General features: G+C 47.6%; 1 protein-coding gene across 2 annotated transcripts in view; it reads right to left on the bottom strand.

Annotated features, from left to right (window-relative positions):
* The window catches only part of KAT2B (lysine acetyltransferase 2B), a 102296-nt gene extending 90427 nt beyond the window's left edge, over positions 1-11869 (bottom strand). The window contains exon 1 of one of the 2 annotated variants that reach the window (XM_036267506.1): positions 11157-11869. In XM_036267506.1, coding sequence (XP_036123399.1) covers positions 11157-11459 — 303 coding nt within the window. In that variant the 5' untranslated portion in view covers positions 11460-11869. The remainder of the gene's footprint in view (positions 1-11156) is intronic. The other variant, XM_036267510.1, reaches the window with a different exon arrangement.
* Positions 11870-12875: the final 1006 nt, after the last annotated feature.

The following is a 12875-nucleotide window of genomic DNA, read 5'->3' as shown; positions in this document are numbered from 1 at the left end:
TGTGTGGCACTTACCACTTTCTATTATTTTCTTATTTACTGTCTGCTTCTGCCACCAGAAACAAGCTCTGCAAGAGTAAGGACCCATCTGTCATTGTATCCCCAGCATCTAAATCAACGGCTGGCACGTAAAACAACAATTTGTTGAATGAATGGAAAAAGTTGACAACGTCATGATCTCCATTTTATAGCTATGAAATCTGAGGCTTGCAAAGGGTAAACCATCTCCCCCCGGGTCACACAGCAAGAAAGCAGCACATCAGGATTCACACCCAGGCCATCTGCTGCCCAGGTCCACATCTCAGCCACTCCGGGGTCTTACTCACTTCAGTTTTGCTTCTTTGTTTTGTACTGTTGAATCAATCTGGGCTGGGCCTCTCTCCTACATTTCCACCTGCCTCCAGCTCATGATGGCTTCTCTCTTCACTGACTTCATGCTTAATTATTCACTTCAATTTTTCTTTGCCTCTGTATCAGTCTCCCCAGCAAGATGAGGGGGTCCTCATAACTTTTCCTTCCTTTTGTCACCCACCACACACCTAGGACAGAGCTGGGCTCAGGAACCTAAGCAATACTCATGAACGTGATCCCTTGGAGGTGGGCTGAGTCAGGTAGCCCTGTGGGTATGTGCAAATCCTGGGTTATATGACTCACTTTGCTATTTCAAAGTATGCTGACCTTAGCTTCCTTGGCATCCTGCCATCCAGTTTCAACACCAGCTTGTTAGAGCTGATGCAGATGAGAGCTGCCGCCATTAGGCACTATGCTACTACTCGGGTCTTGTTCCTGTGCTTCTGGAATCCCTGCATACCACAGGAGCCTCACAGAAGGTTGCACAGGCTGAGAGCATGCAATGAATGGGGACTGATCAGGATGGCGTGGAATTAATGGAAGCATCCCACGTCATTCCCCTGAGGTCACTTGAGAGATTACTCAAAGTTTTCTCCTAAATTCAGTGGCATATCATTCCAAGTGGATCATTAGAAACATTATTCACACTTTTTCCCCCAAAGTAAATGCATTCATCTCCTGATTAACAAAATAATAAGCCCTGTGTCTGGGCCTCTGTATGCAAACAGAAGAGCCAATTAAAGAAAGCCTATTAGCCCTGGCCAGTTTGGCTCAGTGGTTAGAGCACTGACCTGCAGACCAGAGAGGCCCGGGTTTGGTTCCCGCTAAGGGCACGTACCTCAGTTGAGGTTTGTCCCTGGCCCCGGTTGGGGTCGTGTGGGTGGCAACTACTCGGTGTGTCTCTCTCACATCAATGTTTCTCTATCTTCCTCTCTCTCTCCCTCCCACTCTATCTGAGGATAAATGCAAAAATGTCCTCAAGTGAGGATGAAAAAAAAAAAAAAAGAAAGCCTAATAAAGCCTTTGGTCAAAGCAGACAGCAAAGCAACGAGAAATATAGTTAGAAAACATGCCTTTATAGGAAATTAATTTTTTTTCTAGTTCATTAACATAATGTTGACTTTTTTTTAAATATATGTTTTTATTCATTTCTTTGAGAGTGAGAAAGGGAGAGAGAGTTAGAAACATCAATGTGTGAGAGATACATCGATTGGCTGCCTCCTGCACATCCCCCTGACCAGGAATCGAACCGGAACCTCTCAGTCTATGGGGCTACGCAGTCCACTCACTGAGCCAAACTGGCCAGGCAATAATGTTGACTTTTAGAATATATCGTAGGGCCTTTTTCTCACTTCATAGGTTTTTAACTCACTGGTCTCACAATACTCATGATACTCTTGGGAGGATTTAATTCTCCTTTGAGGAAAAGGAGACAGTGGTCAGAGATCTCATCATCTGCTCAGAGAAAGATTAAAAGTGGGTGTAACTTCTCTTTGCTCCATCTCAGAGTAGCAGTCCAGGCCATCAGACAAGTACTGCTTGTGATCAAGCCCCAGGAGTTCACGGGAACCACTCTCAGCTGGGGGTGAGGAGGCGTTATTCCAGCCCCCGCTCAGGGCCACCCTGCTGCTGACCACATGGCTTTCGGTAAGTTACTCAACCTCTCTGAGCCTCGGCTTCCTCATCTTTAAGATAGGATTTTCTTCCCTCCAATGTCACAGGTGAATATGAAAGTTACTGTGAATATAAAATGACACATTTAATTAATCAGTATGTGCTGGTACCCACTGTGGATAAAACACGGTCCATGGACCTGGGATATGGAATGAACCAAAGTCCCTGCTTCATGAAGCTTCTAGTGTCATAAAAGAAACAGACAAGAAATTATTTAAAATACACATGTGATTTCCAAATATTGATAAATATAATAGAGAAAAACAAAACAAGGTAAGATCACAGAGATGGGATGCTGTTTCAGACCCAGGGAGAAGAAAGTGAGGGTGATCAGGGAGGCTTCTCTGAGAAGCTTGCCTTTGAGAACAGACTGAAATGAGATTTGACAATAAGCCACGCCAATACCTGGAGAAGAAAAGTGTGCAGTGCAGGGGGTACCAGCGGGAACAATTACATGCCAGAGATGAAAGCAACTCAAATATTACAAAGGATTCAATTCTATCTCAATTATCACCAGGTGATGAATTGCCATAAAGAGTTTAGATAGGCCTGCCTAGTGTGGCTCAGTGGTTGAGCGTCAAACCATGCACCAAGAGGTCTCTGGCTGGATTCCAGGGCATGGTACACGCCCAGGTTATGGGCCTGATCCCCAGTAGGGGACATGCAGGAGGCAGCCAATCGATGTTCTCTTTCATCAATATTTCTCTCTCTCTCCCCCCCCCTCTAAAATCAATAAAGAAAAAAAATTGATTTAAAGAGTTTATACAGGAACTACCTAAGCAGAAATCTTTTAAAGCAGGCCACAGAAATAAATGTTAAATGAATAAATAAATGGCAACAGGTAATAACACCCCTGTGTATGTGCATATACAAATAAAAAAGATGAAACTCCAATCATGTTAAATCTATCAGCTATGAAAAAATTTGTAAGTGGATAGTCCATATGATTCCATTGAATAAGTTTATCTTATATTTTAATACAAGTTTTCTGGGATGAATTGTTTCAATATCACAGAGACATTAATGTCCACTGGAGTTTTATATACTGGGTTCTGCCCAGTCTTCTAAGAATCTTGCCACAGGTCCCAACGTGTGTGGTTCTGCCTGGCTTGCAGGACATGGTGTATAATTATAGTCATCTTCCAGAACCAGGATGGGTGACAGCAGAACTTCACCTGGATAGTTACCAGTAAGGACTCACCAACACAGACACCAGGGGACAAGAACTCTCAGTACAGTCTGGGCATTCCACCAGCTGTGACATCACAGGTCCCCTGCACCCACCTCCCCAACATTCTGCCTCTCCTCCATTCCAATTCTTATCTACATCTGCTTAGCTAAATACACCTCCCCGATTTCTTGTCTACATTCCTGGCCTCGTGGGTTCTTCCCAGTACACTTGAATTTCAAATCCCCATCTCTTCTTTCAAAAGCCTAAAATTCATTTTATTTTTTTTTTTATTTTTTTTTTTTTTATCCTCACCCGAGGATATTTTTCCATTTTTTGTACAGATAGAGTGGGAGGGAGAGAGAGGAAGGGAGAGAGAGAGAAACATCGATGTGAAGGGACACATCGAACGGCTGCCACCCGCACGACCAACCAGGGCCGTGGACAAACTGCAACCGAAGTACGTGCCCCTAGCGGGAACCGAACCCGGGTCTCTCCAGACCGCAGGGCGACGCTCTAACCGCTGAGCCAAACTGGCCAGGGCTAAAATTCATTTTAAAAAGTCGTCTACATCCAATGCCTTCCATCCTGAAAACGGTTGATGATGTTTAACTTGTTTTTCCATTTTAAGCATGTATCTTTACACACTACTGCTAGATGCCACAACACGGATGCAGCTCACAGACATCATGGTGAGAGACAGAAGCCAGATGCAAAAGAGTTTGCACTGTGTGATTCCATTTATGGGATGTTTAAGAAAGGCAAGACTAATCTCTGGGAATGACATCAGAAAAAGGGTTACCAGGGGTGGGGAAGGGGCACAAGGGAATCCTCTAAGATGCATGATAACTTTTTCTGGGTGGCAGTTGCATGGTTGCTCGCATCTATAAAAATTCACTGGGCTACATACAGTACATATAATTTCAGCACTTTACTGTCTAATAATAAAATTAAAAGTTAAAATTTAACTTTCCCCTGGGTCATGGTGAAATACCGCTATGTAGCAGTCTTACGTAGAGCTGTTTGGGGACTTCAGAAACATCCAGACAGGCATTTCCTTACCTCTCCGGCACTTCTGGCACCTTCTACAACCTGAGGAGGGATCTCTTTCATCTTCCTTCCTTCCTGCAGGAAGTCCTATTGGGCCAGCACAGCTACCATTCTTGATGGTCAGCTTTAAAACAATCAAGGGCATGCATCTGCCTTGGGCCAGTAATAAAGAAGCGTATTTCGCTTTATGGCCTGTGCCGTATCAATGAACTAGAAAAGCCTTTGAACATCTCTCTCAATAGGGGACAATAAACATCAAGTGAGAGCAGCAGAATGCCTGAAACCAGTGAAATCCTCTCTGTAAACCATTTGGAGGAAGCAGCCCTCCACCCCATAAGGAAGTTTGGGAAGAGGATGCAGAACGGTGCCGCGGAAAGAACCCACGCGGACCAGCTCCTCCCTCGGCCACCACTGCAGCTCAAGAAAGTTGCTGAGCTTCTTTTGGTCTCAGTTCCCTGCTAGTCAAATGACCTTCCCTACCTTGCTCTTAACCTCAGGGAGAAGAATCAAGGGACATGAGGCCTACACTTTGGCACAAACACAAACAGCTGAGACCAATGGAAAGTTTTAAAAACTGAAATGAAATAGACGTCTGTGAAATGCATGTTCCAAGAACTTTCACATCTGCTAAATGATTTTATCTTCACAGTAAGTGATGCGGTGTCACCTTGACTCCCACTTCACTGAAGGGGAAACTGAAACACAAAGCAGCTAAGTGGGTGCCCAAGGGTGCTCGATATGGAGACAGAGAGAAGGGCGGATGCTCCAGGTTTTCCCCAAGCAGCCAGGTAGTCACTGTGCCACAGAGGCCTTAGGGTGGGACACAGAGTAGGAGCAGGAAACCACTGACAACTGTTCCGAAATAGCAACCTTTCTCTCATTTACAGACAAATGAACTAAACCAGAAGCCACTGAGCCTTGGAAATTCGTGTTTTACTGGCACTGTACTGAGTATCCAGATCTTTCATCTGAGAAGCAGATGTTCTGATTGTTCCAAGGTACCTCACATGAAACAACATTGTACCTCAAGACTCCCTGTGATAGGTCTAACGCCATGGATTTACCAGATAGACACAGAACAAAATCCTGCCCGTGTGGACAGGTAACTAGGTTTCTTAGTGGTAAAAAACAATAACAAGAAGCTAACAAAAAACCCACCAGCGCTGCATCATAGAATGTTATTTGGAAGCATATGCTTCCTGAAACAAAACAGTCCTCAGCAGATTTTGTGCTGTTTTGCCCTATAAACTACTTTCTCGGTTACATAAAACTGCAAATTGCAATCTGAAGGCTTTGCAGGCTTGAATTTCCATCTTCCCTGAAAGTTTATGAGCAAATAGAATTAAATTCGGTCCTCTTTCTCTCAGGCTTTTTGTATTGTGCCTGCCAAATGAAATATTTTTCCTGTGTGTGTTGGCTCCATAATACCGCCTTCTAGAGAAGTCACCACACATGAAATAACTGTACGCTATAGACTATGTGACTAAAGGCTGGTCTTTCTTTAAAAAACAGTTCCTTTACCCCCGCCACGTTTTGTGCTTTGCTGGAGCAATACTGCTTATCTGAAGAATCTCCAAAGAGGTATTTTTAATTGTATTTGCAAACCCACAACTGACACAAAACATCACCTTAACAAACAAACCCACTGCAGGAGACGAGTTATTACTGGGCTGTGGGTGAGGGATGTACAACTGTATGCATTGACTTAAAAGCAACAGACTGCAAACATAAGTGTGTGAGTTTTATGATCTACAGTATATACCTCAATAAAGCTGTTGAAAAATATGCCCATGATTCACAAAGTGAGCTATTTCAGATTTTGAGTGTTATTCAAGTTAACATTAAAAGCATTGATTTTTTCCTATGCTACCAATGTTTTGATGGTACTACAGGACAACACAATTTTTCTCTAAAGCAGGGTTTCTCAACTTCAGCACTACTGTAATTTAGGGCCAGATAATTCTTTGTGGCGGAGGGCTGTCCTGTGCATCACGGGATGTGTAGCAACATCCCTGGCCTCTAATTACTAGTTGCAGAAGCATACCCCTCCCCCCCATTACAGTGACCAAAAATGTCCCTAAATAGCTCCTGGGGGAGGAGTCACTGCTCTAGATGTTGACAAGTTGGGGGGGGGGGTGCTCTCTGAAGAAGTGACTGACAAAGTATTGGGGGGGTGCTCCCCAACTATAACGCTTGTTCTAGGTGCCCCACTCACCAGCCCCTGGCCAACACAGGACCCTTCTCTCATAGTGGCACCACTGCCTCCACTCTCTGCATTTTATACAGTCAGTGTTACTTCTAGACTATAAACCATTATTTTTTAAATTAAGGCTAATTGTATAGCCCTGTGCCCTGTGACTCTCTAGGTATGGCACTCAGCCAAGAATCTAAGCAACTGGGTTTTCCATAAACGCTTTGTGGCCACTGATTCTGAGGCATAGAGCAAAGCACCAGACAGTTCAGTTTGGCCAGCATCAACCCAGCAATTTTAGGTTCCAGGAACTTTGGGGGACCTTCTCTCTTTTAATGTCAACGTTGAAGTTCCCATTTTATAGATAAACTAATCAAAACTCAGAGAAAAAAAATGAATTGTGCACAAGATCACACAAGTGACAGAGCCAAAATTCAAGACTTTCTTTTTTTTTTTTTATCCTCACCTGAGAACATTTTTGCATTTATCTTCAGATAGAGCAGGAGGGGGGGAGGAAGAGAGACAAAGAAACATGGACCTGAGGAGACGCATCGACTGGTTGCCACCCACACGACCCCAACTGGGGCTGGGGACAAACTGCAACCGAGGTACGTGCCCTTAGCAGAATCCGAACCTGGGACTCTCTGGTCCACCGCTCGATGCTCTAACCGCTGAGCCAAAATGGCTAGGGCTAAAATTCAAGACTCTCTATGTCCCAAGTTCTTTCTTGACTTACGAATTAAAAGCGGATCCCCTACTGTGAGCTGTAAGGGCTCACCATGGGCCAGACACCCTGGTGATTGCCTCATACATACTAGCCCATTTTAAATCCTCACTGTTAAGCCTTGAGGGGAGCATTATTATTCCTACTTTACAAACTAAGAAATGCAGGCTGAGGTGATGTTCTTGTCCAAGGTCACACAGCTGGATGTCCTGAAATTTGAACTCAGATCAGTCTGAACTCTGAACTCTGTCATCTGGCCAATACACCCTACTGTCTCTCCTCAAGTATAAATGGCCTATTTCATTAAGAAGAGTCACTCAATGGTTTTCGGTTTTTAGTAGATAAATAACACTTTAATTCAAGGAGATTTGGATTTGGGCTCATATATTCACTTGCGGTTTCTTTTATAACACTAAAAAGCAATCCTATGGACATCTGTAGGATTCCTAGATCTGGCCTGCACAAAGAATTGCCTCTACCCAACTGTCAAGAAGCAGTGAAGCTAAAATCTCACTACTGCTATCCTAACAACTAATCATTTCTCCAGTTTTCTCTAGTTCGTTCATTCAATCAATAACCACTTCACTTAAAATCTATTCAGAGAGACAAACACATATCAAATAATCACACAATTAAAAATCAAGATAAAAGAACCAGGAAGGAAAAGTAAGTACAGAGGGGTTCAGAAAACGTATAATGAGAAGGCTGGACAAGGAGATAAAGAACATGCAAGGAATCTGAAATTTCCAAGAAAAGCTGGGAGTTAATTTGAAAGTGAGGTGAGAAGACCTTCAGTCCCAGTGAACAGTATATACAGAGGCCCCGAGGAAGAAGGAAACAGGGCAGGCAAGGCCCTGAAAAGAGGCCAGAGACAGCAATGGCCAGGCCATGCAGGGCTTGTGGAATCCAGTAAAGAGAAATTAAAGGGTCCTAAGCAGAGGCGATACATAGTCAGAGCTACATTTTTAATGATCACTCTGGCTGTGTCACACGCCAGCCAAGTGACTCTCTGAAGCAACCTTTGCCAGACACAGTTCAAAAAAAAACTCTACCCTGGATCCTGCAAAACAAGTTTGTTTGTTTTTCTTTTTTTTTCTTCTTCTTCTTCTTCTTCTTCTCTCCGGGGTGTGGCGCACCACCCTGGCTGTGAACTAGCTCCTTTCTTTTTCTGTTTCACTTGTGAAGTTTAAAGGCCAGATCTTTTATTGGGTCTGGGACCTGTTTTTGTTGTTGTTTTTCAATAGCCCCCAGTAAAGTACTTCATCTCTTTCCAGGTCCCCCCCTTATTCCCTAACCTCTCTACCCTCTCTGACTTGCCAAAGGGCCAGTCAGTACCAAAAAGTAAAGCAAAAGTTGTCCTTTTGGGCTTTCTTATATGAAATGTAGAGGCAAGCTGAGAAAGAACCACTGATTATGCTCTCTTAAACCTTCTCACACCCAGTCATCAGTTAAAAATAATAAAATAACACAAAGCAAATTTGAGATAATGCCACTCCCAAGATGTTAAGATTCCTGGATTCCCCAAGGCCCTCTTGGCCACACACCCGCAACCTGGTGGCACCAGCCAATGGAGTGCTAGCTCCTGTCGGCACAGCTCCAAGCTTTCATATCTGCTTTCAGTTTCTCCACTACAAGAAGCCTCGCGTCACCCCACCCTGCTCTGCCAAGAGTCCTTAACACCCACTGACACTTCCTCCAGGAAGCCATTCCTATCCTAATCGTGCTCCAGCTCATGAATTGGCCTGCTCTGAATTCTAACACCACTCTAAGAAAGCATTTTTGAAACAATATATAATTGTAATGGGTTCACTGCCCACCTCCCCAGGCTCCCAACACTTGCACACATGCGCGCGCGCGCGCACACACACACACACACACACACACAGAAGGATAGATAGAATCTGAGTGTCCTAGCCCCAGCATTCAGCACAATGCCTGGTACCCAGTTGGGGCCCCTCTAAGTAGTTATTGAATGAATGAGCAAATAAATACAAATTGATGCTTTCAGAATCTCCTAGGAGGAGAACGAGGGGCCTTTTTCAAAGCAAGGTTTTTCCCATCCTACATATTCGATTATGAATGTGAACATGAAACGCCTAAGTCACAAATCTTAGAAAAGGTGCTACACCTCACTCTTGGAAATCTGAGGTGCACCTATGTTCAGACATAGTTTCAGATAGGACCAAAACTTCAGGAAAGTTTTCCGATATTAAGGCAATAGCAGGCAACAGAAGAGAAGGTGCTCGTGATGACAACCCAATAAAAAGCCAGGATAGAAACACTGAGCTGACACAGTTCCTACATAAGCCCATGCTGGTTGCTAAACACTAGGTCCACCAAGGAACTGACTTTGTTCTTGACCTTGTTCCTGATTAGTCTAATGACTTCAAAACCAACTCCTGGCCCTTCACCTTTCTTAGACACTCCCCACTTTATCTTTTTTGCATTCTTTCTTCGGAAATAACTACTATGTTGCATTATTGTTTCTCACTTCCAGTTTTCTTCGCTGGATTCAAAAGGGATACATAATATATTGCTCAGGCCTGAACTACGGTCTTGCTACTTGGAGTGTGGTCAATGGACTAGAATCACAGCACTCCAGAGTTCCTCAGAAATCTCAGTCCCATCCCAGAGCTACTGAATTAGAATCAGCATTTTAATCAGCTCCCCAGGTGATTCCTATGCACATTAAAGTTTGAGAAGCACTGAGCTAGATCCTACATTCATTCAAGAAATATGTATTGACCCAGTGCAGGGCACATAGTAAGTGGTCAACATACACATGAGGATGTGAATGGTGTGGGAAAAGGGTAAACACAGACACTCTACTGCGGTTGAGATGCTCCTGTAAAACACTAAAAACAGCACGACCTAGGGGAGAGGTCCTAGCAGGATTAATAATCTTTACACAAAAATTCAAAAGTGGCCACTGCAGCTCGATTACGGGAATCTGGAATCTGGGAACTTGTCCCTGTTTGCAGCAAGCGAGAGAATACACGGGAGGTGTGTGAGTGTGAGGGTGTCTCTCCGCCGACTCAGCCACAGGCCGCAGAAGCTGACAAGGCCAAGTCCCCGCCCCCCTCAGCTGTCACCCTGTCAAAACAAAGCCGCTGCTGACAGCGCTGGGCCAGGCTGCCCCGCGGCCTCGGGCAATCCTCCCACCGCGGGAGCACGGCGCCCACATCTGGATCTGCAGCTGAGGGACTACGGCGCGCCGAGAGCTGGGATGGGGAGGGGATGGCAAGAAACGTGTGTCCTCAAACTGAGCAGTAGCGCCGGGCACGCTCGGCTGTCAGTTTGCCAAATCCTGCTTACACACCGAGCAGCTGGGACAGCGTTTTAACTAACAAGTAATAATACAATAATGATGGGGCTGTCACCACGCGCCGCAGCGCCTCCGCCCTCAGCTGAGGGCGCTCGGAGCTCCAGGACCCTCGCCTCGGGCTATGCCCACCTTCCCACGGGGCGCGTTCCGCCCCTTCCATCTCCCGAAAAACGCAGGAGTCCGGGAGCCTATTCCACCTTCACTCCCTCCCGGAGCTGCTCCCAGTGGGACACGGGGAGAGGACGCGCGAAGAGGGGCGCTCAGATTCCCCCCGAACATATTCCCTTGACCCTGGGGCGCTCGTCACACAGTGTGCACTCTTCCACTCTCTGGAAGGCGCTTCTGGCGAGCTCCTACACAGCAACAAAGCCCTAGGGCAACCCAGGAGCGCGGGTACAGAGGCAACTCCTTCCACGGGGGAAGCAATGAAAGGCTCTCGGTCTTGGTGATCCCCCTTCTCCAACCCAACAGCACTCTTGTCCGAGCAGCTAATTGGGCGCGGGCGACAGCAGCACTTCCGCGGTGCAGCGGCCCCAGGCGGGAGGCAGGAGGCGGGAGGCGGGAGGCAGGAGGCGGGAGGCGGAGGCAGGGGCGGGCGGGGGAAGGGGAGGAGGCGGGGGTCCCGCGGGCTGGGCCCTAGCCCCTCCGGCGGTCCGCGAGCGGCGAGCGAGTACCTTGCAGGCGGAGTACACTCCGAGTTTCTCCAGTTTCTTGGCCCGCGGAGCGGAGCGCAGCTGCGCCTTCTTCACGGCGATTCGGGCCGAGCCGCCGCCTCCAGGTCCTTCGGCCGTGCCCGCCGCCGCCACTGCCGTCGCCGGTCCGCAGGCGCCCGAGCCCCCGGCGGCGGCGGCACACGGGGAGCCCTGCGGCGGCAACGGCGGCGGCGCGGGGGGCTGTGGGGGCAGCGCCCCGAGCCCGGCCCCTGCCCCAGCTCCTGCTCCGCCGCCAGCCGGCCCGGCCCCGCCAGCCTCGGACATGCCGCCCCGCAGCACCGCAGGAGGTGCCGAGTGTCAGGCGCCGCCGCCGCCGCCAGGGTCTCCCTCTCGGGCTCTGGTCTCAGGGAGAGCGAGACCCTCCCCCCACGCCCTCCCGCCCCCTTCGCCCACCCCCCTCCCCGCCCCCGCCCTCCCCCGCGCGCGCCGCTAGCCCGGCTCTCTCCGGCCGCGGCCCGCGCTGACGGTGGCGGCGGCGGCAGCTGCTCCCCCAGGAGGGAGGGGACTAGCGGCTCCGCTGCCGCTGCCGCCGCCGCCACTGCACACGCCCTCCCCGGGTTCTCCTCCCCGGAGCTCCGCTCTGCGCCCCGGCTGCGGACATGTTCCTCGGGGCTCCGGACTGAGGGTGCGTGCAGGCGCCGCCAAGCTCTGCGACGCCGAAGCGGGAGGCCCCCTCGGCCTCCTCCCGCTGCCCCCGGGGCTTGTGCCCCCAACCCTCGCGCCTCTACACCTAGCGCTCCCCCGCCAGGGGGCGAGGCCAAGCTGGGGTGGGGTTGAGGGGTGGGGGCGGGGGATAGGGAGCAGGAGCCCAGGCACCTGCTGGCCGCCACTGTCTCCGCTGCCCCCACAGCCGACCCCCACGCTCCCGAACCAGGGGTGAGAGGAGGTGGGGGTGGGGAGGCTCGCAGTCATTTGTTCTTCCACTTTGTTCCATCCTCTCTGGGAACATAGAACTTCCTCCACCCTAGCGGGAGCCGGAGGAAAAAATATATATTTTTGAAAAGTACCCGTGCATGCTAATCTTTTTCTTTGTTGCTAATTCACCAAAATAAAGGCGTAATGTTTTCTGTTTCTCTTTTTAAATACTTTTCTGTTCAACTTTTTAAAAATTAATAACGCTTCCTTCCTAGAGCAATTTCTGGATCTAATCTACCAGGGAAAGAAAAAGACTTAATATTTCCTGTAATTTTTGTTTGAAAGTACGGGTTGTTAAAAAGAACGGTTGTCTAAAAGCACCGTCAAAATGAAATCTATGCGCAGTGGGAAAAGTTTGAATACAGAATGTTTGTTAATAGGCTCATCTCCGCGCGGTGGGATTATACACTTGCTATTTTATTTTCTATAATGTTTCAGTTTTCAAATTTGATACAACCAACATACTTTAATCAAGATTTGAAGCATCCAAAAAGATGAGTATCGATTTTGGCCTCAAACTTAAAAAAGAAACCTCAACTCAGCGTTTTCAACTATCCTTGAAACTGTTAAAAAAAAAAAAAAAAAAGAACTGTCGTTGTCCTTGTTGATGACAACGGTGGTGTTGAGTAATGTGGAATGAACATTTCAGTTTTTCATTGGAAAGTTGTGCACCCTTGGCCAGTCTTTCTAAAGCAGTTTTTAAAAGCCCAGAGCTATTCCTCAGGACCCTTCACAAGTGCCCTGCTTTTGTAACATGAGTCATAA

The sequence above is a fragment of the Molossus molossus genome, unplaced genomic scaffold (genome assembly GCF_014108415.1).
Source record: "Molossus molossus isolate mMolMol1 unplaced genomic scaffold, mMolMol1.p scaffold_m16_p_18, whole genome shotgun sequence".
In the NCBI taxonomy this organism is placed as follows: Eukaryota; Metazoa; Chordata; class Mammalia; order Chiroptera; family Molossidae; genus Molossus; species Molossus molossus.
The sequence above is the reverse complement of the archived record's forward strand: the minus strand, read 5'-3'. Positions and strand labels throughout refer to the sequence as shown.